Raw genomic sequence first — 24,856 nt, 5'->3', positions numbered from 1 at the left:
GAATGTTCTAGAAGCACTGCTGTTGAGCCACGCTGGTTAAACACAGTCGTTAACGTAGGGGGATTATTCTAGAACTATTGTTGTTACAGTGTACACCTCAGGACCTTCTCAGACCACATTTGAGACAAAATTTTCAGACAAAGCAGTATCAGGTCTTGAGAAAAGCACATGAGCAAATTCAGGTCTGAGATTCATCACATGATTGTGGTTTAATACGTGGATCACGCTGAGGTTGTTTCGAACCACCTCCATTCAAACTGTGAATAGCTCCCATTATTCTTCAGTAAACATTGCCTCATATCTCCATTTCATTTCTCGCACGCCTGGAGAGCCCCCAAACTGCTCAAATCCACTCTCTCAGCACCAAACACTGACTCTACAGTGCTCCTTCTTCTTCTCCGAACACTCATAGTTACCTCCCTGATGAGTCCGAGAGGCAGTGACTCACTCTGCTGCTGTTTTTCAGCCACAAGGCCACTGAGGGCAATGACTCAGCACTCTCTTTCTGCTTCAGGAACACAAACACACACACACACACACACAAACACATGTGCTTAAACCAAATTATCCACAGCTAAAAGAGCCATCGAATATGACCACAGCCCTTCCACAGGAAAGAAACAGCAAAGAATACATCTCCTGTCTATCTCTGTACTTCCTCTTAGACATCAACAAAATCAGACGTTTGTTTAAGTGTCCTGCTGCTCCAAAAGTTCACCTGACACAAACCGCTCAGGAGTCTCACGTGTCTCTACTTAGTTTTGAGATCTCAGCTCAGATTTGTTGAGAAAATAATGTCATATTTGTCTGTAACGAAACACAGGGGCAGATGTGTCTCATGTCTGCATTTAATCTAATTCTAATTCATCCATTCATTCCTTTTCTTTAACTACTCCATCCTGCTGAGGTTCAGGGTGGATTCCGGAGTCTACCCACCTTCACAATTATGAGCAATTTTGCACAGACCAGTCAGCAATATACCTACGCAGACAAGGAGAGAACACACCAAACTCCTCACAGACCGTGAGCTGAGGTGCCCTAGAACCCTGGAGCGCTGTGTCTCCACATCAGTGCTACCCTCCTGTAACCTCCGTGGCTAATTGTCCTAAGGAATATTGGGAGAATCAATATTGTAGGCTTTCAAAAAACACTTTTGATTCTTCACTGATCTGCAATAGGGAGAACAGAGCCTCTGTCGTCGCTATTCTGGGCTCAGCACCGCAGAAACTGCGCTATGAAACATTTGGAGGAGGGTAGGACGTCACCCCTCCTCCCTCTTGATGCTGTAAACGTGAATTACACTCTGCGACTGTAGAGGAAGCCCAGGAGCAAAAATACCAAATTGTACGCAGTGTTCTCCTTCGTTACGAAAGGTTCTCGAGTCCCAGAGGCTCATCTTCTTCATCATCACACTGACCACATTAAGATGGAAATCCCCTGCTTCACAAACAATCGGAGAGGAAAAATCCAGCGTGTGTGTGTGTGTGTTTGTGTGTGTGTGTGCTGAAATGCCGGCCATATTCTGAGAAAAGAAGCTTTACTCTGTTAATGTAGCAAAGGATGAAAAGACCTAAATGAAGCTTTCAAGCCTCAGATTTTACAGGGTGGCCCTCTGAAAAACGGCCAGGGACGAGAAGGGAGTCCAAATCGGACTTTAATCCTCTCCCTCCACGGCTCATTTCAATGACAATCTCTAGCGATGAGGACTCTAATCAGAGGAATTTCAGTGCCCTGATTTGAACGAGCGTCTCCCCCTTCTCTTTCTCCTTGCTTTAAAGCAGTTTATTTCCCCTGACAGGGCCCTTCTGAACAGTAATAATAGATGAATGAGAAACGTCCAGAATTGGGATTTAAGCCCTGCGTAGATTGAATAAATGTTCCCTTACATTTTAACCAGGCTGCAGCTTGGAAGGTGAGAGAGAGAGAGAGAGAGAGAGAGAGAGAGAGAGAGAGAGAGAGAGAGAGAAGAGAGAGAGAGAGAGAGAGAGAGACAAAGAGAGAGAGAGAGACAAAGAGAGAGACAGTGAGAGAGCATTCCATCATATGATATGAGATGAGCCTGAGCAATTTCTTGGCTAAGGATTTAATCCCTGACCAGTTATTAGAGGAAAGTCTTAACACAGGACTTTGTTCTGGATTTTTTCAGCACCTCTCACAGCCTCATATTTAATGGCCTCACACACCTACTGATATATTTTATGCAATTATAGATTGTATAAACCACTATTGTATGTATATATTATTTAATATTATGATGTATTATATGGGACATATTATGAAAAAAAATCACTTTTTAGGATCAAACCACAAACGAGAAAATTAAAAAAATCCATTCAATTTTTTACCTGCCTTTGTCTGAGGCAGTGGCATTGTTACACTACTTTACACACACACAATTTAGAGGGGCACAGTTGGAACCCTCTGCTTGTAAATCAGTCATACACTCACTGTGGTGGTACACATTCTGAACTTTTAGTTAAAGAACATCATTGTACCAGTTCTATATGAATTTATAATAACGTGGGTTTCCTCCGGGTGACTGTCTGTGAGGAGTGTGGTGTGTTCTCCCTGTGTCTGCGTGGGTTTCCTCCGAGTGCTCCGGTTTCCTCCCACAGTCCAAAAACACACATTGGTAGGTGGATTGGCGACTCAAAAGTGTCCGTAGGTGTGAGTGTGTGAGTGTCTGTGTTGCCCTGTGAAGTATTGGTGCCCCCTCCAGGGTGTATTCCCGACATGCGCCTAATGATTCCAGGTAGGCTCTGGACCCACCGCGACCCTGAACTGAATAAGGGTTACAGATAATGAATGAATGATGAATGTATGGTTACAAGTGGCATTCACTTGTCTGTTATCTGAAATATTTATAAATGTTCAATCAGTACAAAAACTGAATTGGCTCTGATTGCAAGTTCTTGCACTGGGGCATTATGGGAAATGTAGTGTCTGTACTAAATTTGCATGGAGATTCCTGTAGTTCTGTTCAGCTATCCATGTTAAAACTTTACTTTTTACCTCCGTGATTTTAGTGAGACACAGCAGCATTTCACTGGGGCACATTCCCGAGTAAATTGTATCTAAAGACTTCCGTGGTCTGAAGACATGAGATAAAATGAGTAACTGTGATTTTGTACTGTGTACTGATTGAATATGACAAAAACACAAGCCAGCATTACTGCTCCGTGCACCTCACCCCCGGGCTCTCGTGCTTGGTCAAACAGGACGGTGCTGTTTTGTTTCATCCATGTCGTTACCAAAGCACCACGGTTTTAAAACCTCAGGGCATTGTGTAACTTGTGGAAAATGGGTATATCATGTCCTTTTAAAGATTACAGAACTGAATTTGGACCTGCAGGATCTGCAGTGCAGATGTGTGGTCATGCCATTCATGGTGAGTGTTCTCCAGCTGTTATTTACAAGTCAAATTTTCTGTAAATGAACAGATTATGGCCTAAAAATGTAAGAAAACAAGTACACACATCCCTTCAAGCAGGGAGCCACACGGTAGAATAAGAGTCAATGGTGAAAATGAACTGAAAGTGTGGGAAAACTACTAATGCTGAGAGTAAAGCCTCATATCATCAAACAGAGCACTAAGGATATTGTTGAGAGTGTGATTAAAGATGAATAGAAAAAATATAATCACAATATCATTCTTCTTTGTTTGCGTGAATACGTCATTGAGAGTTCCACTGAGTCTACTGTCAGAGGTCAATTTGTAGCAGCCCATAAGCTCTGGGACATGTGCAGTGAGGTAGTCTCATTGCCATGATGACTTTTCAGCGTGGTTATTTCTGAGAAATGAACTAAATAATGTAAGCAAAATGCAATAAAGTCCCTTGTGTCTACACTGACTTTAAAATATGTGGCTAATCAGTGACTCAAAGATACACCTCGTAATTCAGTTCCGTGGGTGTTTTATTGTGTCCGCGTCCAGACGTTAGCGTGATGAAATCCAGCCAGCAGTGGCGGTGTTAATGGTTAGCAAGACAAACTTAGCAATGACCTAATGCATGTTAGGAAAGTATGCTGCTCTTTACGTCAGACGAACAGCAGGATTACGGGACAGGAGCCTGAGTAAATGCTGATAAATAGGAATAACAGATGTAGATACGACGCTTGGTGGAAGCAGACGAAAGACAAATGTGGACTTTTGCTTAGTCATAGCAGCACATGATTAGCACCGTGTTTCAAACCAAGTACTTCATGTCCTAGCCACTTTCAGCCCCGTATGTTCACACTGAGGAAGTGGTGTACTGTTAAAACCTACATGAAAATTAATTATGGTTTAGACTCATTGTTGATATTTCCCTTCTATTGTCTGCTAGTGCAATGCTGCAGTTTCCTTCAGAATCTGTAGTGTTATATTTTTCTTATCATTCCTGATCATTTCTACACAAATTTTGAAGCATTAGATCATTTTTTAAAAATAATTTCTTCATTTAGAACCAAAAGAACCTGGGTCTGAGGACGCACTAATGTTCGATAAATAGTTCTGAATCACAATAGTGATTTAAATGTATGTCATAAGCAATGATAGTTCATTCCAGAGAGCAGTGCTGCACTGCTCCACCGCTCAAAGAGCAAAATATCATATTTTAAACGTGCCATACACACTGTACTATAATCCAATGAAACAAGACTACATTTTTTTTTTTTTTTTTTTTTAGGAAGTGACAATATTCTCAGTATGCTCAGAAATCTAATTCAGAACTCCAAATCATCACAATAAAGATTAAATGTGTTATGCCCTGCCTCTAACTCATAACATAATATTTCTGTGTGTAAATTAAAAATAGTGTGTCGTGCTAGAATTGAAACCCAGAGCGGAAGCAGTGCTAATTAATGCTCTCTGTCCCTTGTTCTCAACAGCGATTAACAGTTTTCGTTGCTCTTTGTTCTCAGTCGGTCTATTCGAAGGCACTTTGCCCAGACATCCAGCCCCCATGACATCATCGGTCCAGACTCAAGCTTCTGGCTCATGTGGAATGTGATCTGAACTCAGCGACTCAGCATGTCGGTCCAGGTCCTGACCGGGTCAACAGAATCCCCCCCAGGTTCTGGACCTCTTACATAACAAAGTGTTGGACTGAATTAACTCATATATGTAGATCATTTCTAAATGAGTGAGATCAATTACAGAGACACCATTTTCATGTAATTTACGTGTTTTTAAAGCTAAACTTGTCATATTTTGCGTTTGGAATGAATGAATGAATGAATGGAAAAGATGTATACATTTAAGTTATGAAGTAAATACAATGAATTGCTTTTTTTTCAGAATTTGGACTCCTTATTCTTTGACACTGACTCCAATATCATGCAGAGGTCCAGATTCAGTCCAATTACAGCAAGCTGTCTAAAAACAGAAAATACAGTTATATTTCACAGCAATTGTTTTTGTAGATGTTCTAGTGAAGATAAGCTTGATACAGCTGTGTTGATGAAGCAGTTCAGTGGAGTCAATGTACGGCAATGCATTGGTTACAAAGCAAAGGCCTCACCTCTCAGAGTAAATGGGTTTAAAATGTAAAGCTAACCATGCAATGGCATCCACTGTTTTATGAACCCTGAGCAGACGTCTCACGGGGCTCTCGCTGCAGGGACCAGGCAGGACAGGACAGTCCTGCTAGAGTGAGTGGGAAGTGGTTTGGCCGGATCAGCGGCCTGTGTTATGTAATCACAGTCTTTAAAATCCCAACAGTTCCTCGATGACAGAAACCCCTCTAGTCACAATTACCATCAGCTGTAATTTAATAAGTATTTTCCAGCTGTAAAACATTGACACACATGTAAAAGTTGAGCGTGAAGATTCGAAAATCTGTAAAAATATGTACATCCCCCCAATTTGTAGAACTGTGGATTCCACCTACTTTATAGCTCTTGCCCAATCACATAATGATCCCAAGCTGTGAGGGTAAAGGTAAACATATGCTTCCTTTAAGATATGTAAAGCCAGCCTCCACGTTTTCCAAAATGCTGATAATAAAATGCTAATTGGACAGCTTCAACACACTTGCAGGAGAATAATACACATCCCATTTCACATATGGGAGCTATCAGATGCATATTTACTCTAGCACTGTGCTCAGGGAGAAACAGGGCCATCACACACATTCAGAGAGCGAAAAACCATACAATATAAGGATGATTTTGAGAATATTTTGAGTCATTATTTGACATGCTTACTCAATATTCAGAGAAAACAGCATTGTATTTTAGTTTTTTATAAGATACGTTGTCAAAATTTGGACCTACAGCTGCCTGGACCTTATTCATTCATTCATTCATTTTCTGTAACCCTTATCCAGTTCAGGGTGGCGGAGAGTCCGATAGCCACTATGGCGCAAGGCGGGAACACACCCTGGAGGGGGTGCCAGTCCTTCACTGGATGACACACACACACACACACACACACGAACATTTTGAGTCGCCAATCCACCTACCAACACCTCACAGTCACCCAGAGCGGGACTCGAACCCACAAACCCAGGTCCCTGGAGCTGTGTGACTGCGACACTGCGAAATGGACTTCAATAATTGAATTAATGTTGTGCACATCTACTTACTGGATATGGCATGACGAGTCTTATCCTAGCTGTGTTTTAGAAGACACTGAAAAGACTCAGGAAACACTGTTAAAAGACTAAAATCTGACACCTTCTCACTTCTGAAGATAATTTGTTTTAAGTCACAGACTGTAGATCTTGCTGGGTCTTGGAGGTGTTTATCCCAAAGCACTCCATACCCCATCTGTAGTGCACCACAAGCCATGGAATTATGGAATGTAGATCCTAACAGTGCATTATATATTTCTAATACAGCATCATTTATATGTATATTCCTAAGTGGGAATTTGAAATCTAGTGCTAGCTGCATGTACTTTGTAGTTCAATGACTTATGTTCTTCACTATAGAGGGAGTGAGGATGTATCTGCATTTCAACCTCTGTTTTCAGTCAGTGATGACATTAATCACGGCTGATTTTATCGGAATGTCAAGGCTAGACAAATATCTTAAGGTAGCTGGTCTGTCAGCCTTACACACAATGATCAAGATGATGGGAGCGCACTGCATCTCTAGAAAGACTCACGTGATTATACTGTAAACTAGTCTGCGATAGTGCAAACTCTTGAAAGGTCTTTTGGTTTGAGGCAGGTGTCTAGACTAACTGGTAGTCTACAGAGTGAATTGAAGTCGTTCCTGTGAGTGGTACTGATTGCCCTTCACGCTGAAGGACTGAAAAAGAGGAAGAGTAGAAGCTGGCACCCTCAGAAACAGGCACCACACGAGCAGGCGCCTTGTTATCAGCTCACTCTGCCTCTCTTCCCCTGCCAATGAACTCCAAGCATAGCCAAGCCATATAAAGCACCCACTCCACCTTTAGCCTTCTGGGCCTGATCACATTCCACACGCCTTTCCCTCAGACTGCTCCAATTTGCCTTATTAAGCAACAGCCTTTAAAGACTATTCAACTCCTCAAACACGATTCTTCCTAATTTAATTGTTGCAAGGCCACACGGTTCCGTATGGAGCCATATCCTCCTGCAGGCCATGGCATGACACTTGTAACCACCACAACGCCTTGTGTTTACAGCCAGATTCGGTTTCCACGCCAACGACCCCGTGGCTGCTTTCTCAGTTGTGGAGGTGCTAAGGGAAATGGGTGCTTTTAAAACGTCACGTCTGCATGTGTTGGTCATTACTGCTACACCAGAGCCTTATATGAGTAAGTAAATAATCAGTAGCTGGGGTCTGCAGTGTGTCAGCACGCAAGCTGTGACTGGACAACCACAACATGACCTCACCAACCACACATGCAGCCAGGGCACAGACCGCCCAGTGGACTGTTCTGAACACACACACACACACACACACACACACACACACACACACACACACACATAGCAGCAAGTTGCTGGGGCCCTCATCACAAGAATTCACACATATTTATTGTCACGGCCAGAACAAAACCCAGCATCTTTATTTTATTTCCAATTTAAACATTCATATTAGTGCAGAACACAGAAATGGTCCCAGATCGAGTAAAATCATGTCGTTATATTTATCTGTAATGGAATTTAGAATATATGAGGTTCTGTTGACACAGGGCCACACTGTTATTATCGTCTCACTGGTAACGGTGATGTTCCCTTTAATGTGCTGAACTCTTCTAACGTTTAAACACAATTGAACATAACGTGCATTAGTACCAACACCAAAACGTAGGTGTAAAAATGGAACAAATGACGCACTGCTACTAGGACTAATGCCATTTCTCTTCGTATTACTGCATTAAGTGAAACATACCTGTTTGCACGGTCTGTAAGCACTCCAGAATACTGCAAACAATCATTAAATGCCCCAAAGAATTGTCTCTGACTTGCAAACCTTGAATGAACACAGGCCTTCAAGTGCTTTGCAGCGTCAAGAACTAAACCCCGAAAACCTTTGGTCCAAATCCAGCTGGACAAATGAACGGCAAATCAAAAGAATATAAACTCAGGTTTTATAGGCCGAAGCGAAATGCAAACATAGAACGTTAAACACGAACAATACCGTGTTCGTGTGGGAGCAGCGAGAGTGTGATCGGAGTTGACTGCCAATAGCGCAACACCATAACTCACCTAGAGATGTTGTTAGGGCAACGTCCTAACAGCAGCGGTTACCAGCAAAAACATTCACTCTCGATTTTCAGCGTCTGAGAAAGGTGAAGTGTTTGGAAAGCTCTGTAACTGTGGACAGGGTTCTGAACACGTCGCAGTCGACCAGTCAAAACCATGACATGGCTCCATGCCCAAGCTCGGTCTGAGTGGGTGTGAGAATGTCAACGTCTGGTGATTTTGCTCTATTTGTGTTGTCATGCACGGTTTGGTGATGAATGTTTGAGACGGTATATGGCCAAAGGTTTGCACTCATCCACCTGCTTCTCTGCTAAAATCAAGGGTGTGATTTGGAAGCTTGCCTTCTTTGTGGCAGTAACAGTCTCTACTCTCTGAAGCCTTTAGAATCAGATTTGGAAAACTGCTGTGAAGATATAAATCGCAGTCAGTCACTAGAACATTGCTTCACCATTCTAAGGCACACAGCTCAACTGCATCATAGCTCAATGCTGACAGAATACAGACCCCTTTACATTCAACATTGATGACTCTTGTTTCTTGTGTCTTTTAATTTGGAATCGTATGTGTGACAGAAAATGAGGACTGTTTGCATGTGGCTAAATCTGAGCTTTTTGGCAAGTTTTTATTCAGTTTGAATTACCACAGAGACTCATTTGTAACTCGTGTTGTTTAGTTCAGTAGCACTTTCGGTCTGCGTTTACTTTCCTGAAGTTAGTGGTCTCCCAAATTTAGAGTCAGTTTCACCTTAAGTAATGTATCTGAAACGGCAACATTTATTCAACATTACCCACCCATGGATCAGGAGTAGAGCAATATCCTCATCTCAGTTTGGACCTTTCTGCACTTGGAGGTCTATCCTTTGTCTAAAACCTCAAGAGGCCCCAAGAGGTGTTTGCTGTCCTTCATCACGAGTAAAACATTCTTAATTGTTTTTAATTGTAATAACATTCTTAAATTTAAACGTAAACATTTATTTAACAATAGTAAATCTGAACTTATTTTTTCGGTTCAGAGACTTGCTGCTTATGACCTGATGGTTATCCTTGATTCCTTGCTTAAATTTGATCTACATGTTAACTTTTAACTGTTGTTAAACCATAATTACTCCATTTACAAAAATATATGATCATCTCTCTCTCTCTCTCTCTCTCTCTCTCTCTCTCTCTCTCACTCTCTCTAGTGTAACTCTCTCCTCTCTGGTATTAATTACTCTTCTGTCCATAAGCTCCAGACCGTTCAAAATTCAGAAGCCCGCTTTCTTACCTTCACCTGCTGACACCAACACATTCCACCAGTCCTTTATTATCTTCACTGCTTCTTTGTAAAATATGCATCTGGTTTAAAGTCCTGTTGCTCACATACCTTCCTACCTGTCAGACCTTCTTCAGCCCTATAGACTCTCCCAAAGCCTTAGATCATCAGGAGGTAAGAGAGGTGTCCATCAGAGGTAAAGTGCTTTAGTTAAAATTAGTCCGTTTTAAAATGTGCAAAGGCAAAATAGATCAATGTGTGTGTATCCTCCGTTACTCAATGCATTTACTTTGGTAAAGAAATGTGAAACCAAACCTGTAATAACAATAAATGTATGTGAGTGTGCTATTGTGTGTGTGTGTGTGTGTGTGTTGCATTTGCTTCCTAACCTAGTTCCTAAAGGTGGATGAGTGCATCTTGGCCTGTAATAGTTGTATGACTAGGGGTATGACTCAGTACCAAAACTTTTCCTCCATCCACCCTTCATTCAGAATGCTTAGTCACAGTCTACAGCTGGCCTCAACCCACACACACACACACAATCAAACAACTTGACACTCCACTATTGATTCACCCTAATAATACCATACACCTAGATCCAGAGGTGGGTCCCAAGATATTGAGAACACTTTCTCAACACTTAAGAACAAGTCTGGTCAATTTGTACTAATATACAGTATATATATATAAACTTAAATACCAGTTCCATTATAGATATTAATATCTAGTTACTGAATCAGTCTCTGTGATTAATTTTATTGTGTTATATTAGAAACTGAGTCTTTACTGCTCTCTGATTGGTCACACCATGGACTTGTATGGTTTATTATTTGAAACACCAAACTTCAGTGACAAAGCTGATGGATGCTAGTTGTATAAAGTTCTACTGCAGTTCTATTACTTAATCAACTTAAGCAGCTTGAGCTACGACTTCTGCATTTCTACTTCTGCTTGGCCTTCTTTACGTGTGCCTTTATTGTAACCAAGTAAGTTTTACTTGAATATGGATTCTAAAATATATCTCTGTGTGTGAAATGTTATGCTTCTGTGTTGAGCTGCTAGTGAGCAATGAGTGGCAAAAATGCCAGTTGATCAGAATTCCTAATGCAAAAGACAAAAAAATCCTATGAACATTTCAATCAAAATACATTCCATCAGATTCATAATGGTTCAAACAAATGACCTCCAAACACTTAAACAGAGTGTGTTTAACAGACTGAAGAAGTGTAGAGTATCACTGGGACCACGCAGAATCAGCTTGACCTTGTAAACTCAGTCTCCTGCAAATGCAGTCTCAGGAAAACTCACTCACTTTTCCTAACTTAGTAACTAACATATCAGTAGCTAAATGATTTACACCACTGTTAAACACATTTGATGAATTAGTCTTAGAAAAGAACACATCGCTCAGAAGCCTCATTATTATATTAATAAATATTTATCAACCCACGACTGAAGATGAGTTTTGAAGAACAGACTTTTCTAAAAACAGGGAAAGGTTACAATTATTGTCTTTGGTGTAAAACAGATGGAGAGGCATTAAACATTTTATTGAATAAAAAAAACTGAATAAAATCCTAGAGCTTTAGGCATTGATTCATGTGATTATTAAAGTTCATTAATCAATATTAAGTACTGATGAAGTTTATCTAACTCCAGGATATAAGCGTTCTAAATACCGAGGCAGATGTTAAGAGGCATTATGGGTAGTGTAGTTATACAATCAATGCTGAACTTACATGTTATGCTTTTGCTGGGCATTTTGCTGAAGTCTGGGTGTGACAGGCTGTTATTGTTGTTGCCGTTGTCTGGGTCAGATCTCCTCTCCGTGGTGGTGGGTGTGGGGGGCGTGGAGGAATCATGTACCGTGTCCTCACTGTTTCCATCTCCACCTGAGAGTCAAAACATCACAAGCCAGGTACTGTTAATTAGTTCTGTAAAGTAAAAAATAACAATTTAATGGTATTGTTATGTATTTTTTCATTGGGGTTCATTCACCACTTTCCCAGTGTGTGGCACTAGATGTTGGAACATTGTTGTGAGATTTTGAATGCATTCAACCACAAACATGAACTTTGAATGATTAGTTATGAACTTTGGATGATTAGTTCTGCAAAACAAACTTCACCTCACTTTATCCAAAACGTATTGATTAGAGCTCCATCACATCAGAGAATGCAGCTCCAGTGCTCCATTTTATACCCCTCTAGGTGACGCTTAGCATTGCGTGTTCATTTGCTAAAGATTTTTCTCTGTTTTTTTTTAAATATTCCTGTCCAGATGAATACGAAAACAGCTGCATTATCAGCTGCATTATTCTATTTATTCACAAGGGAATCTGAAATCTAGGCGGCATGGTGGTGCAGCAGGTAGTGTCTCTGTCACAGCTCCAGGGACCTGAAGGTTGTGCTGTGTTCTCCCTGTGTCTGCGTGGGTTTCCTCCGGGTGACTGTCTGTGAGGAGTGTGGTGTGTTCTCCCTGTGTCTGCATGGGTTTCCTCCGGTTGACTGTCTGTGAGAAGTGTGGTGTGTTCTACCTGTGTCTGCGTGGGTTTCCTCCGGGTGACTGTCTGTGAGGAGTGTGGTGTGTTCTCTCTGTGTCTGCGTGGGTTTCCTCCGGCTGACTGTCTGTGAGGAGTGTGGTGTGTTCTCTCTGTGTCTGCGTGGGTTTCCTCCGGGTGACTGTCTGTGAGGAGTGTGGTGTGTTCTCTCTGTGTCTGCGTGGGTTTCCTCCGGGTGACTGTCTGTGAGGAGTGTGGTGTGTTCTCCCTGTGTCTGCGTGGGTTTCCTCCGGGTGACTGTCTGTGAGGAGTGTGGTGTGTTCTCCCTGTGTCTGCGTGGGTTTCCTCCGGGTGTTCCGGTTCCCTCCGACAGTCCAAAAACACATGTTGGTGGTTTGGAGACTTAAAAGTGTCTGTAGGTGTGAGTGTGTGAGTGAATGTGTGTGTGTGTATCGTCCTGTGAAGGACTGGGCCTCCCTCCAGGGTGTGTTCCCGCCTTGCGCCCAATGATTCCGGGTAGGCTCTGGACCCACCACGACCCTGAACCAGATAAGGGTCACAGATAATGAATGAATGAATAAATCTGAAATCTAGTGTTATCTGCATGTACACTGTAGTTTAGTGACTGATGCTCAGTATAGAGGGAGTAAGGAGCTATTTGAATTTCAGCCAAAGAAAGGCTCGCTGTGTGACGTCAGCGTGTCCAAAGAAATGTATCTTACTCGTCCACATGAGAACACTGGCTGGAGAGCGTTTTCAAAAACCTAGTGACCTAAAAGTGCAGTTTCCGTGTGGACTGAAGGCCAAAAACGCAGACAAAACCTTTGTAAAAATATCCGGATCTGTGTGGATGGGGTCTTAATTAAAGTCCAGCTAGGATCTGCAATGATATATTGTACAAGGCATTTCTGCACAATCATCACTTTGTGGCTACAATGGTATGTGCTTATACATGTGTGTGTGTGTGTGTGTGAGAGAGAGAAAGTGTACTATGTTTGTATATCTTCAAAGGAGCCTTCATGCACTACATTGCGTGTGTGTGTGTGTGTGTGTGTGTGTGGGTGTGTGTGTGTGTGTGTGTGGGTGTGTGGGTGTGCGTGTGTTTTATATACACAAACACTGGAGCCAAGCGGTCTCATTATGCGGGCCGGTAATTACACAGGGACGTCTGAGAGAGGCCGAGTCTCACAGACTTCAAAGCTGGGCAGGTTCAGGCCTCAGACAGAGAGAAAAAAGAGGAAATGAGAGGAGGGAAGAAGACAGGAGAAAAACAGAGAGAAGAAGAAACACAGAGGTATAAATAAACACATATCACAGCACATCGAGACCTGGATACATACCTCTGCTTAGTCTATGTTCGTGCGGTGTTCGTTCATGTTTTTGTACATTCCCTCCTTTTAGATGTGTATTTCTAGGACCTGGTTGACATTTATACCGAGAAAGTCTGTACATTATCTTTGTCTTTGTGGAGTATCAGTAAATGTAGCTATAAATACTGTTACTTCACGAAGAATAGGACATATTTTCATTTATTTTTTACCAGAAAAGTAATCGTGAGAAATGATGAGTGGACAGCAGGAGAGGAAACATCAAAACTGATCAAAGGTCAGTATCAGAAGATAGAAAGAAGTGAGACGAAGAGACGAGAAGCAGATGAACCCAGAGGAGAAAAGTGAGGGAGATCAGAAGAAGTGAGAGGAGAGGAAATCAATGCTGAAAATAGAGGAGGAAACAGAGGAGAAGAGGAAAAATGTTGAAATGATGAGGGAAAAAGAAAACAGAGAAGAAATGATGAGGGGCAAAGACAAAAGGAGAGGTGAAAAAGAAGGAGAGGAGAAAGTGGAGAACTTTCAGCAGAAGACAGAACTCTTAATGGTCTCTCTCTCTCTCTCTCTTTCTCTCTCTCTCTCCAAATGGAAGGCAGCTGGGCTTTATTTGCTGTCCGATAAACACACTGCATCCCCTCTGGAACGCTGCTGCACTCTCGCTCGCTTTCTGTTTATTTGCTTTAGCCGCTCGTGCTCACTGTCTCCTGTTTTTCTTCCCGGCTCTTGGCAGCCTTCGTCCATTTTTTTTCTCGTGTCTTTTCTGGGTGAGGGATATCTTTTTGGGGAGTTTGTTTCTTTATTCTGGGCCTTTAGGCTTTTTCGAGGTCGAGGACAGGAAGAGCACTTTTTTCTCCTTCTTTCAAAGGACCAGTAGCAGCGCAGGAGAGGGGTCAGAGAGTGGGGAGAGCTGAGATTAAAGTGGGAGAAAATGTTGAGCCAGAAACAGAGCGATGGAGAGAATAATAATTAAACGAGAGGGCAATGAAAGAGACAGATCACTGAAAGTAGAGAGAGAAAACGAAAGAGGCAGTTGACAGAAATAGAGAAAGAGAGAGCATTTTAATAGAGAAAGAGGGAAAAGGAAGAAAGTGGGAGAGAGAGATGTGGAGGAGTGACTTCAGGTTGAAAAGGAGAGAAATGGTTGAGAGAGGAAAGGTTAAAAGACAAAACAGAAAGAAGAGAGAAGTAGCTGAGGAGAGCTAAAAGAAAAGTAGCAAGCAAGAGAGAGAGAGAGAGAGAGAGAGAGAGAGAGAGAGAGAGAGAGGCCTGGTGTATGAGGATCAGTACGTAGGATCAGCACGTAGTTGATGACAGATAAAAACACCACAACACCATCCTGCTTTTATTCTTCCTCACACTCATTTCGCCTCTCAGCAGAAGCACACGGCTCACAGGCGCGACTACGAATGCTGAGCTTTCTCCTCCTTTCCTCTGCTGGCTTTCAACCACAACCTGACCGTCCGAGACGTACCTCAGCTCGGGAACTTAGATCAGAAACTACTAGAAGCATTATGTGTACATGTTTATAGTGCTTTTATTTTGTAAAATTCAAGCGTTCCAATGCCTGTTTGTCACTGTATAGCAGCTGGTGCACAGTATTAAACATGACAATTGTCATTTTATTCAACAAAATATAACTGAAAATAACAGTACTTTGAAAATGGCGAGTAAAAAAAAATTATTCATCATTCGTTATGAGATCCATGAAAGAAAAAGTGCTGAAAAATGCACGTGCATCACTTTAGTTCTGTTCTTGGGGATAATACTGTATCCAGAAGCACGTGTCAGTTTTGTTTTAGACGATTTAAAGAAGGTGATTTTTAGGGGTGGACGATATGGCCCAAAAATAATATCACGATATTTCAGAGTATTTTGGCGATAACGATATTTTTTACAACATTAAATAAACACTGAAAAATACTTGTATTAATTCCAAAAACAGACTACTGCAACAAAGTCAATGTTATATTTATATGAAATATATTAAATTAAACATATATTAAAGGCTTCTTTCATAATGCTATGGTTTATTGTACATCTGATATTTTATAAACCAAACCACCTCCACAATCCACTCAACTTTTTCTGGAGCAACATCCTCCGCCTCAGAGCCACTTTCCACCGTACTTCACTGCGGCAAAATGACTGATGTAAAGGACGTATGCCGTGTCATGGGCAACTGCATGACGTCATTACGTAAACAAGTCAGAATATCACTAATATCACAATATCGATTTTATTTATCATTATAAAAATTATAATGATATTATTGCGAATGATGCGGTATGGCACAGTCCTAGTGATTTTCATGTAGTGCTTGTGAAACAGTGCCCCTATGAAGACTAATAAAGCAGGAATAACAAGCATTACTCAATGAAGATTTGTGTCAAACGTAAAAAAGGACTTGCTGAACAACTTGGAGTAACTCTAGTAATGGTTTCCTATGGTTTACACACAGCAGGGGGGATGATTCATAAGAACAGACAATGGGTGAACTGAATCAGAAGAAGGATGAGTGTGTTATGAAGGTTTTAAATCTGTACAACAGTCGGAGAAAGTCTTCCCTGTGGAAAACCAGCACTGATTTAAAAAGTGGACTTATTACGACAATCTCTAAGTGGGAAAACAATTCACAATCATAAGGTCAGTCCTGGTGAAACAACATCTACAACCAAACACAATATTCACTCCAAGAAAGCCATGCTGTGTATCTGCTGGAATATGAAGGGTGTGCTGTATTATGAACATCTGGGTGCACTGTTAACGCTGATCACCATAAACAACAGCTGCTGCGACTGAACCAAGAAATCGGTCGAAAACGTCCATTTACGGCAAAGGACTGCGTCCTGAAAAACTGCATCATGACAGCGCTAGGCCTCACATTGGTAGGAAACGTTACAGACGCTTGGATCTGTATAAAGTCCTAACACAGCCCTTTCCTTGTCTGATGTACACTTCAAAACATTTATAAAGTGCAAACATGGGGTGATGACTTCATCGCATTAAAAAGATGATTTAAAAATTATTTTCTGCACGGCTGGAATTGGTAAGATTCCCAAAAATATTTTGATGATTAAATGTATTGTAGTTTTCTCAGAAAAAAGGGAGAACACACCACACTCCACACAGACAGTCACCTGGAGGAAACCCACGCAGACACAGGGAGAACACACCACACTCCTCACAGACAGTCACCCGGAGGAAACCCACACAGACACAGGGAGAACACACCACACTGCTCACAGACAGTCACCCGGAGGAAACCCACACAGACACAGGGAGAACACACCACACTCCTCACAGACAGTCACCCGGAGGAAACCCACACAGACACAGGGAGAACACACCACACTCCTCACAGACAGTCACCCGGAGAAAACCCACGCAGACACAGAGAGAACACACCACACTCCTCACAGACAGTCACCCGGAGGAAACCCACGCAGACACAGGGAGAACTGACCACACTCCTTACAGACAGTCACCCGGAGGAAACCCACGCAGACACAGAGAGAACACACCACACTCCTCACAGACAGTCACTCGGAGGAAACCCACGCAGACACAGGGAGAACACACCACATTCCTCACAGACAGTCACCCGGAGGAAACCCACACAGACACAGGGAGAACACACCACACTCCTCACAGACAGTCACCCGGAGGAAACCCACGCAGACACAGGGAGAACACACCACACTCCTCACAGACAGTCACCCGGAGGAAACCCACGCAGACACAGGGAGAACACACCACACTCCTCACTGTGTGACTGCGACACCTACCTGCTGCACCACCGTGCCGCCCTAATAATGATTATATTCTATAAATTAAAGCCCATGCCAGTTGTTCTGCAAAATCAAACCAAACAAATCCACTTCTTGTGGCTTGAGCCTTAAATACTGAGTGTGTTTTTCTGCCAGACTGCCAATTAGTCATGTTTGTGATGTCACAGCACACGAGTGGTTGCTTTTTTCTGATTGGTCCAACTCTCCTGCGGATGGTTCATGGGTTTGCAGGTATCAGGGTGTGACATTGCCACATTAATCGTGTAGACTGCAGCTGAAATCTCAGGATTTGTGATCTTGTAAACTGCAGTATCGATATTAAACGGGTCGATCAGTCAGTCCTACTACAGCTATGGCCCTCAGTTTTTTAGTGCACTGGCAGAAATGTGCCAAGCCCAAGGCATAGACCATAAGCCCTGGGTTTGTACTGCGTCTCCTCTGAGTGACTGTATGTTTATTAAGGGAGCTTTACTGGCATCTGGAGGGACTTTGTTGGTCCCAGTACACATCTGGCAGCAGCTGCTGACGGACAGCAACACTGAGAGCCACAACAACAATAACTGCTGATGCAGCAAAACATTTTCATAAAGTAATAATGAACACGGTTACCTACTATTGTATGTTATTATAACAAGAGTCAAGTTGGCCCTCCACTGCAGACACCAGTTGACTTTTACAAGATTTATATCCCCACAAATAAATCCCACAATTGTCCTGTCTTTATACTAAAGTTTTTAATAACACACATTTTATTTAAAATAAAAGAATCAATCTGAGATCATCACATTCATTTATTCATTGTCTGTAAGCGTGTATCCAGTTCAGGGTCCCAAGGCTACCTGGAATCACTGGACGTGAGGCGGGAACACCCTCCCATGTCCATATTTCCAACCCTCTGGCGACTATGAACATGCCTTCATGTCTAATTCAGAGTTTGCCAATGTTTGTATTAATATCCTTGTGATAATCCAGCACATAAATCTGGTTTAAACATTTCCCTGATCTGTAGTTTCTGGATTTTCAATTCCATCGTATCACAAGGTCATACCATCCTCACATCTGGAGTTCTGAGGCAGTGAGTACGGGTCGAGATACACATCTTCTTCCTCGCACTTACTCATGAGTGTGCTCTGATAAGTTTAGAGTGAAACCGGCCAATGGACACTGATGAATAAAGATATGTTTATTATGTAGAGATATGAAGAATCTCGTCACAATGTTCCAGGTCAAAAGTGGACCCTTCAGAGCTGAGATTGACCTGGACGCTTGATATGAAACATATGGGGATCAACTGCATTTAAAGGGAGGTTTAAGCAAAACTAAAGAAAATGTCCTCAGACCCCAGAGTGTTACGCTGCTGTCAACAATAGGGACAAAGTAGAGGGTGAACTAATCCCGCTGACATGTGTCAAAATGTTCTAGTCGCTTGGACACTACAGACCCATCCTGTTTGTTCTTACTGTGCTACATGAGAGAGACACCAGCGACTGCTGAAATAAGTTCACGATGACACTGTGAAACTTAAAAAATTAACCTTCCATCCTCACCATTTTTGTTGAGTCACAAGCTTTGCATCTTTTAAGGTGGAACGGTGTATTTGAGTTGGAAACAGACTGCACTTGTTTATTTACTGTTTGAAATAATACAGGGGCTCATTTGTAAGTCGAGCTGTTCAGTTTTGTAGCACTTTCAGTCTATGTTTACTTTCACGCAGTGAGCGGTTTCCTGAATTTCAGATCCACCTTAAATAATGAGTAACAGCCCAAATCAGCCAATCCTACCCATCTATGGAGCATAAAAAGAGAACATCCTCAACACTTTTCATGCTTTTCAATGTTGGAGGTCTCTCCACAGTCCAAAGAGCTCCAGATGCTGTTTATCGTGGCTCAGCCAGCAATGAGAGAAAATGCCAGAGCCAACTCGGGTTGAGACTCTTGGGCTCCAACATGCCATCGAACCTGAGAGCTAGAAAATGCTGAGGAAACATTCTCTGAATTTTATAAGAAGTGGGTTTTGTTTAACATTAAATGTTAGCCACCTATGGAGCAGGAACTGAGCAACATCCTCATCTCATTTTACGTTTTTCAATGTTCAGAGGTCTCTCCACCATCCAAACGCCTCCAAACGTTGTTTCTCAACTGTCCCTGAGCATGCAACATAGGGAGAGAGCGTCTGAGCCAGTTCGGGCCAAGACACTTAGCTTGTTTCCCGTTTACAGAGCCAGGGCTGCGTACAAACACTGGACCTCTTTCCATCCATCCATCCATCCATTATCTGTAACCGCTTATCCAATTTAGGGTCGCGGGGGGTCCAGAGCCTACCTGGAATCATCGGGCGCAAGGCGGGAATACACCCTGGAGGGGGTGCCAGTCCTTCACAGGGCAACACACATCACACACACATTCACTCACACCTACGGACACTTTCGAGTCGCCAATCCACCTGCAACGTGTGTTTTTGGACTGTGGGAGGAAACCGGAGCACCCGGAGGAAACCCACACAGACACGGGGAGAACACACCAACTCCTCACAGACAGTCACCCGGAGCGGGAATCGAACCCACAACCTCCAGGCCCCTGGAGCTGTGTGACTGCGACACTACCTGCTGCGCCACCGTGCCGCCCCGGACCTCTTTCCACCACGCATTAAAATCATGAACATTGCCTTTGACATATATTCAAACCCCATAAGCAAAATGTGATCACACAAAGGGGAAAAACTGACTGTCCACATAAACTACACACTGTTGTGTTTCTTATGCAAAAAAGCCGCCTTGAACAGACTTAGGAGAGGCCTGCAGTTTTTCTCCGGAATCAGGAACAAAATCCTGTACATTTCCATGGAGTTTTACTCTTAAACTGTGAATCTAAAGACTGAACTGTTGAACTGAAACGTTTAACGCTGTCAGCTGTAATTTACACATCACCATTTCTCAGAAATATATCTGCTTCTGTTCTGACATGAGCTGTTCTGGTAAGAACCTGGTAATTGTACTGGTCTCATGTTGGTAAATTGCTGGGTTGACATTTTCAGGATTTCACCTGTGGCTTGTGTTCACATTTAACCGTTTCCTATATTTTGTGTGACAGGTCATACATTAAAATCCACTGCAGCACAGATCTACACGACGTGGGTGTTCCTCACTGGGCCAGAGCTGATACACACCACCAACACCACCCCCCCCAAGATTTACTTCAGGACACACTACAACTCTCACTTTCTGCAGTGCTTCCCCCCATGTGGAAGACATTTCAAGACTTTTCTCTCATTGTTTGTCTCACACACACACACACACACACACACACACACACACACACTAGACCGCTCATTATTTCAATCTGAGCACTCCAATTTGACCAAAACATCACAGTCATTGGGTGCACATTGAAATATGAAGTGAATGTTTGACTCTGTGTGTGTGTGTGTGTGTGTGTGTGTGTGTTTGTGTGTGTTTGTGTTTGTGTGTGTGTGTGTTTTTGAGAGAATCTGAGGGACATAAACATAGAGATGTACACTATCTGTTAATATTTTGTAAAACACTATAATATTTGTTAAATTCGGCTACGTTACAAGAGACATATTATGAAAAACACACTGTTTGTTCATTCATTTTGGGACCTGGAGCCTAACAAACCACAAAGATGCTCTCAGAAAAAAAAGCCTAACTAAAGACACTGAATACATTGTCCCTTGAGAGTACCACCATGTACCACCGTGTATGTAGAGTGCAGAGACATTAAAACTGTTCCACCCCCTCGTCTGAGTCTCTCCAGTCGCAGTGCTCGACCTGTGTTTCTCTGAGAGTGCAAAGATGTGGTTATCTTCACTGATCTTCACTGACATGCAAAACATCAAAATCTGGAGCAGCAGCACATGAGCCACTACTCTCTGGAGTGGTGAAGCTCTATTCAATTGTTTGAGGATGAGTTACAGTGAGGGCGGCACGGTGGAGCAGCAGGTAGTGTCTCTGTCACAGCTCCAGGGTCCTGGAGGTTGTGGGTTCGAGTCCCACTCCGGGTGCCTGTCTGTGAGGAGTGTGGTGTGTTCTCTCTGTGTTTGTGTGGGTTTCCTCCGGGTGACTGACAGTGAGGAGTGTGGTGTTTTCTCTCTGTGTCTGTGTGGATTTCCTCCGGGTGACTGTCTGTGAGGTGTGTGGTGTTTTCTCTCTGTGTCTGCGTGGGTTTCCTCCGGGTGACTGTCTGTGAGGAGTGTGGTGTGTTCTCCCTGTGTCTGCATGGGTTTCCTCCGGGTGACTGTCTGTGAGGAGTGTGGTGTGTTCTCCCTGTGTCTGCGTGGGTTTCCTCCGGGTGACTGTCTGTGAGGAGTGTGGTGTGTTCTCCCTGTGTCTGCGTGGGTTTCCTCCGGGTGCTCCGGTTTCCTTTCACGCTCCAAAAACACAAGTTGGTAGGTGACTCAAAAGTGTCCGTAGGTGTGAGTGTGAGTGAATGTTTGAGTGTGTGTTGCCCTACGACGGACTGGCGCCCCCTCCAGGGTGTGTTCCTGCCTTCCGCCCAGTCATTCTGAGTAGGATCTGGACCCACCGCCTCCCTGAACTGGATAAGTGCTTACTGACAATGAATGAATGAATGAATGAGTTAAAGTGGCATTTTTGCAGGAATTTTAAAGAAAGCAGAAGCTGTTTTTTTCAGCAAAGAGGAATATGAAGAACTGTTTTTTTTGTCGTGTAACAGCATTGCTAACACCTCAAACCATAAGCCTACAGCTCTGTTCTAATTGTAGCTAAAGTCTGGTTCCCTCTCACAGTCCTAGTCAGGAGGTCCATCTGGTACCTCTGAGATAAACTCGAAAAAGGAGGGTATCTTACACCCTTTCAGCCCCATCTCTGTGAAACATGTGAAAGATGCAAAGCAAATTGGAATCAGACTGAGTATTCGGAAGCTTGTTGCTAATGCTACGTGCCTGAGCCCTGGAGGCGAGAAACCTGTGGAAGTTACACTCGACTTCCAAACACAGCTTTTACATTTCCCAATAAAACAGAAGTGTATGAATAAAAAAATGTAATGTTGGTTGTAAACTATGGGACCGTGTTTTTTCTTTGGCACTGGACCAAAAGAGGCCTCCTAACTTTTACTACACTTTTCCCACAATAACAGGAACAAGCTAGCATCTTAGAAACGCTTAGAAAGGACTCTTTGGAAAAGCATGTCGTAGCAGAACAACTTTTGGTTCTAGTTAAAAAACGTTGCAATAGTTTTATTTAAATTGTAAATGTATTGTGTAAAAACGAAGGCCATTTTAACCACGTGACCAAGCCAACCTTCAACAAACCTTTCCAAATTCCAATTATTTTATTCCTATATTTAAAATGGTTCGAAAGCCGGTGTTAGACAGATACAAACATTGACTGGATTGTTATATTTCACAGTTTGTGTATGGATAAAAACTTTAAGAGGTCACTATTTTGGCCTGAAATGCATCTAACTGTAACTTTGCTTCTCTCTCTGGCTTGTTCTTTCCCTCTTTGTCTTCACACCCATAGCAAGCGCTCCTTTATTTACTCTCTGGAGGCGTGTGAGAGTGCAGGCGGTTTTCTCGGGGCTTAGGGGAGGCAGGTATGAAGCGGGTATTAGAGGCAGTGGAGCCTTGTGGCTTTACTGGGACACTTTGAAATTCTTCCAGCCCCCTCCAATACCCCCACCCTCTTTTTTTTTTTTGTGGCAGAGTTTGCTCGGTCTCCTAACAACCCCTCACTAATACCTGCTCAGAAGTCAGTCGATGGAGCGAAAGAGAAAAGAGAACATTGGTTTAGATGTGTTGTCTCCACAGAAGGAGAAGAAAAAAAGAGAAGAAACTGACAAGAGACTTAGGGATGTTTTACACCCCCTCCGTCCCAGTGGAACAGCTGAAACACTGAGCCTGGCAAGAGAGAGGCGCTTAAATTAAAAAAAAAACTCTCTCTGACTTTTCTCACACACAAAACTTTCCCTTCAACTCTGCGAGACCTTCCTCACAACCGTAGGGTGTATTACCTGACATTTCACTTTTTAACGGGACGCAATCGATCACTCTGTTTTAAAGACTGCTTTAAAGACGTTTTTGGCTTTTACTGCCATTAAAATCACATCTGCAGAGTCGAACCGTGTGCAATCTTCTACGCACAGGCATCAAAAGCCTCTTTATTTTTCACTGAACAGAGACAACAAATAAGAATTAAATAAATAAATAACAACACACAAGTGTCTGCCAAATGGACCGTGGAGAATGGAAGTTAATTACCTTGACTGATGAAAAGCCTCGCTCTTTAAGTCTCACTGATGGTGATACGTATGAGAAAGGAAAATACGAGGGAGGAAAATGAGGCAAATGATTAAAAAACAAAGACAAAATGAAAGGCGTGATAATGCGGCATATTACACACAGCTGTTTGCCGATCATCTTAATCAGGGCTGGCAGGGGCTCAGCGGTGCACACATGCAGCTGGACATCTGCTGCACCCCGGACATGGCGAGCAGAAAGCTTAGGGACTAGGAGTAAACAGGCTAGAGGCTGAATTCTTCACAGTACGTTCATGGTGCAATGTGCTGCAACAACTGAAAAAGCAACTTGTTTTCCATTCCCACGTTTCGAGAAGCTGTAACTTATGTCCAAATTTACTTATCGTGTTCTCAAGTGTGATATAATACAAACAGCTGATACACAGGTTCTCAGAGAAAACATCAGATAGGGCCTTATACACGGAACAATCACTGGATTAGGAACACCTACCTGTATCTACACTCACTCCCCACTTTAGCAGCTCCACTTTGTACTTCTACAGTTACAGACTGTAGTTCATCTGCTTTTCTGAACACTTTCTTATCCCCGTTTCACCCTTTGACGTGGTGGTGGTGTGTTAGTGTGTGTTGTGCTGGTGTAGAGTGGATTAGACACAGCAGTGCTGCTGGAGTTTTTAAACCCCTCAGTGTCTGGACTGAGAACAGTACACCGACCAAAAACATGCAGCCGACAGCGTCCTGTGTCACTGATGAAGGACTAGAGGACGAGCGACACACACTGTGCAGCGACAGATGAGCTACTGTCTCTGACTTTACATCTACAAGTTGGACCATTAATGGAGCTGATAAAATGGACGATGAATGGAGATAGAAAGTAGGTGTTCCTAATCCAGCGATCATTCAGTGTACATTGTTATACAGCAGTAAACTCCCACCATGACGTATTCTAGTGCTGATATTAAGTATCACAGCACTGGGCTTGTAACTCTACTTTGCTTTGCGGTTGCGTCCTGACATGAGAGTGAGCTTTAAAATGGAGCTCTACAGCATCAGTAGGGACCTTGTGCTTCAGGTGGGTTTTAAATCCTTATACTAATAACTGATCACACTAAACCACTAGCCTGCAGTAACA

At 42.8% G+C, this 24,856-nt stretch overlaps 1 protein-coding gene across 2 annotated transcripts in view; it reads right to left on the bottom strand.

Annotated features, from left to right (window-relative positions):
- Nucleotides 1–24,856, bottom strand: part of mdfi (MyoD family inhibitor) — a 66,384-nt gene that overhangs the window by 15,019 nt on the left and 26,509 nt on the right. For both annotated transcript variants that reach the window (XM_066670100.1, XM_066670099.1), the window contains exon 3: nucleotides 11,612–11,764. In XM_066670100.1, the coding sequence (XP_066526197.1) occupies nucleotides 11,612–11,764 (153 nt within the window). The remainder of the gene's footprint in view (nucleotides 1–11,611; nucleotides 11,765–24,856) is intronic.

This window comes from Hoplias malabaricus, chromosome 5 (assembly GCF_029633855.1).
Source record: "Hoplias malabaricus isolate fHopMal1 chromosome 5, fHopMal1.hap1, whole genome shotgun sequence".
In the NCBI taxonomy this organism is placed as follows: Eukaryota; Metazoa; Chordata; class Actinopteri; order Characiformes; family Erythrinidae; genus Hoplias; species Hoplias malabaricus.
Note: the sequence above shows the minus strand (reverse complement) of the source record. Positions and strands in the feature narration are given on the sequence as shown.